General features: G+C 39.1%; 2 protein-coding genes across 2 annotated transcripts; both read left to right on the forward strand.

Moving 5' to 3' along the window:
- The first annotated feature begins 2,414 nt into the window (after positions 1 to 2,414).
- Positions 2,415 to 2,917, forward strand: LOC143544362 (uncharacterized). The gene is made up of 2 exons (XM_077036485.1): positions 2,415 to 2,667; positions 2,715 to 2,917. Exons 1-2 carry the CDS (start codon positions 2,415 to 2,417, stop codon positions 2,915 to 2,917), a joined length of 456 nt encoding a protein of 151 aa, XP_076892600.1.
- Positions 2,918 to 3,084: 167 nt separating this feature from the next.
- Positions 3,085 to 3,792, forward strand: LOC143544363 (uncharacterized). The gene has a single exon (XM_077036486.1). It carries the CDS (start codon positions 3,085 to 3,087, stop codon positions 3,790 to 3,792), a length of 708 nt encoding a protein of 235 aa, XP_076892601.1.

Below are 3,792 nucleotides of genomic sequence, written 5' to 3' on the forward strand. Positions count from 1 at the left end.
TTTACAACTGTCACGCGCTATCCGTAAAAATTGGGGGCAATTGTTGGGTCTAGATTTTTTATCCTCAGGATAAGCTACGATTCAAGGATTATGAGCTATCCTGTCAACGCTAATATTCCGAGGATGATATTTGACTAATTCAATTGTCATATATTACTTATATTTGTTTTGCAGATAAGATCACGTGCTAAATATGCTAATTTGGACGTGGACTTACAACGGCTAATGCTTGGACTTCGTCAATTGGAACGTGGGCAAGCAACGGATTATGGAAGAAATAGTCTAGGGTTTCCGGATTATTCGGGATAACAGTTGTAACTTTTTTCTTATATAAACGAGCTGATAATATCATTAGAACACACACCTTCACTAACCTAGCTACTAGCATACACTGTAACACATAGTTTACGATCACTTATCAGCACCACCACTTGTAATCACCATTTTATTATGAGAAATCTGCATTTTGTCTCCCTGGTTTATATCTTCGCGAGATGGGTTAACCCCTGAAAAAGATTTGGCGAACTTTGGACCATTGTGAAATTTTGGCGGGTCAGTCTGTCTCCTTGCCGTCAGTTGACCGTGAGTTGACTGACCAAAAAACGTTGAAATTACCGTTTTACCCCTGAGCCTATAATTAATTCTAAAACTAAATATCCAAATTTCGTGTAGAGGGTGTGGTTCGAACCCCCGACCCCTAGTTTAACAACAAACAACACCAACCATTTGAATTGAACTAATGTTTCTTTTACATATACAATATGAAATATATATTCATCACTTCCTCATCATCATCATCTCCCTATCTTCATCATCTCCATATACCAAAGTATACAACACCTAACTCCAATTACAAACACAATTTCATTCTTCCTAAGCTAGTGAATATATCATATTCCATTGATTATAATTTAATCAAATTATAATTGATTAAAGCCATTCAAATATAATTCATAAAAAATTAACAAATCTGGATAATAAATTATAACAAGAAATTTTACACAAACCCAGATGAGAATCAATTTTCTTGATCTTAAATTACATATAAAAATTATTAAACCAAAACAGTAAATCAAAAAAATACCCACTTACATAATCATACACCTAACCAAACACCTAACCAAACCACCAACCACCACCACCACCAAACCCTACCTACCACCAATCCACTTTGTCCTCCAATACAACCGCAAACCCCAACTCTCTGGCGACACGCCACGTGTCGTCATCACCTCCGGCAAAGGCGGCGTCGGCAAGACCACCACCACCGCCAATGTATGGTATGTATATACGTAGGGATATTTTTCAAGAAAAGACACCAAACCTGATTAGACTGAATGTGGGCAGATCTGAAAAGGAAAACCTGTTTTTTCATCTTTGTTGGCGTAGTAATCGTCCTCCTGATGCCCATTTATCGATTTCATCTTCCCTAAGCTCTTCTTGGTTTTGATGAATCGATCACAAGAACTGGGATTTAGGGATTTCTCGATCTATTTCTTGATTTAGGTGGGGGAGAGAGAGAGAGAAACTGAAACTTTGGTGAGGTTTGAATTTCAAGACCTGGAGTGGACTTCAAATGGTTTTATGAGATTAGGGTTATTTGAATTTTGATGATGATGAAGATCATCAAATCTCTATCTCATTATTATTATTATTATTATTATTAAAAAAATATTATTAATTTATTTTTATTGTTAAGTACAATGACAACTTTACCCTTAACCATTAACAGTCAACGCTTGGTCAACTGACGAAAGGAGACAAAAAAACCCGCCCGAGAAATGCAATGGTCCAAAGTTCGAAAAATCTTTTTCAGGGGTTAACCCATCTCGCGACGATATAAAACAGGGAGACAAAATGCAGATTTCTCTTTTATTATTAATAAAAGTGACGGTGATAGTTTTCACCGTCCGGGGTTTTTTGTGCCGGAGATTATCATAATCAAGGGCTTTTTCCCTCGTAATCACATCATTGTGTTAAATCATTTTACCATTAAGCACCCCACCTCACGCACTAATTTGATCAAAAGTTAATTTGCTAATTTTTGACCGAAACAATTACATATTTATCCATTTTAATAAAACAAACTTATTAGTTGACTAATTTACCCTTATTTTTATTAAATTACCCTAAAATCTAAAATCAATATTTAACTAATACATCAAACAACAAAATCAGTTAGACCCCACGCTATGGGGCGCGGTGGGGTGGAAATTTTGAGCGCCTTGGGCGCTGAACACCGCCGTGAGGCGCGGTCCAACCCAGGGCGCGGCTGGTTAGGGCGTTCCAACGGCCGGCGCGGTGTGTGAAAAAATGTGGGCCCCCTCCCCTTCAACGGCTCTTTTGACCGTTATATATATCACCCAAACTAAACCATTTTCAATCTTTATTTTTTACAAAATTCTCCCAAAAAAATGTCTTCTGATTCATCTTCGACACCCGACTTCTACCCCGATCCTGACTTTATTTCAGACTCGGATTCAGGGGATGAGGTAATATTTAGTGCTTTTCTAGATGTTGCCCGAGTCTTAGTTGAGCATAGCAAAAGCTCACAGCCGCAAACAAGACGTCCTCATCGACAACGGGATCGTGTCGGTGCTCATGAACGGTTAATACAAGATTATTTTTCGCCGGACGCGACTTTTGATTCGGAACAATTCCAGCGGAGTTTTCGGATGAGTCGCCAACTTTTTTACGAATTGTTGGTGATTTAGAACGCGATTATGCTTTTTTCCAACAACGTGATGACGCCAGAGGTATGTCGGGTTATTCTCCATTGCAAAAATGCACGGCGACGATTCGTCAACTCGCGTATGGGACCGCGAGCGACGCCATGGAAGAGTATTTACAAATGTCGGAGACAGTGGCTCGTGAAGCCCTTCACACGTTTTGCGAATGTGAGTATTATCATTTTTAATATGTATTTATAAATCCTCTCATTTTAAATGCAAAATTAATAAACTGACGTTAAAAATTAATATTAGGTATTCCTCAACTATATCATAAAAATATTTGAGGAAGCCGACTCAAACCGACATACAAAAAATATACGAGGTGCATGAACAGAGGCACGGTTTTCCTAGGATGCTTGGTAGTCTTGATTGCACACATTGGGCTTGGGAAGCCTGCCCAGTTGCTTGGCAAGGTCAATATCATCGGTGTGATCATGATGGACAAACAATTATCCTTGAGGCTGTTGCATCATTTGATCTTTGGATATGGCATGCGTTCTTTGGGATGCCCGGCGTAAACAATGATATAGCTGTGATAAATGCGTCTCCTCTTTTTGACCGTCTCGTGAACGGGGTTGGACCCGACACCTCATTTACCACGAATGGTGTCAACTACGAATACGGATATTATTTAGTCGGCGGCATTTATCCGGATTGGGCCACGTTGGTTCATAGCTTTACGTGCCCGACTGATGATAAACAAAAATATTACAAGAAAAAACACGAGTCGGCCAGAAAGGACATCGAAAGGGCATTCGAGGTATTAAAGAGACGTTGGTCTATAGTTAGACATCCGGCTCGTATTCAGCACATGGATAAGTTAAGAAATGTAATGTACACTTGTATTATCTTGAATAATATGATACTGGAGGACTCGGGTAGAGCAATATGTCAAGGCGAGTACGACGATGCGCCGGATCCGATGACAACACTAAACGAAGATGAGAGATTTGCTATTTTATTAAGAACACGAAAAAAGGAAACGAATTTCAATCTTCGAGAGGATTTGATTGAACATATTCGGAGAAACAAACAAGAAAACAACGACGACGACGACTAA

Source organism: Bidens hawaiensis, unplaced genomic scaffold, assembly GCF_021521415.1.
Source record: "Bidens hawaiensis isolate Kalapana, Puna unplaced genomic scaffold, B.hawaiensis_p1.1 tig00013539_1, whole genome shotgun sequence".
Classification (NCBI taxonomy): domain Eukaryota; kingdom Viridiplantae; phylum Streptophyta; class Magnoliopsida; order Asterales; family Asteraceae; genus Bidens; species Bidens hawaiensis.

What these genes read in the sequence shown, in the direction of transcription:
- LOC143544362 (XM_077036485.1), top strand. Translation starts at nt 2,415, where the DNA reads ATGTCTTCTGATTCATCTTCGACACCCGACTTCTACCCCGATCCTGAC. An exon ending in TTCGGAACAATTCCAGCGGA is followed by an intron (nt 2,668 to 2,714) that starts GTTTTCGGATGA and finishes TTGGTGATTTAG; the next exon opens with AACGCGATTATGCTTTTTTC.
- LOC143544363 (XM_077036486.1), top strand. Translation starts at nt 3,085, where the DNA reads ATGCTTGGTAGTCTTGATTGCACACATTGGGCTTGGGAAGCCTGCCCA.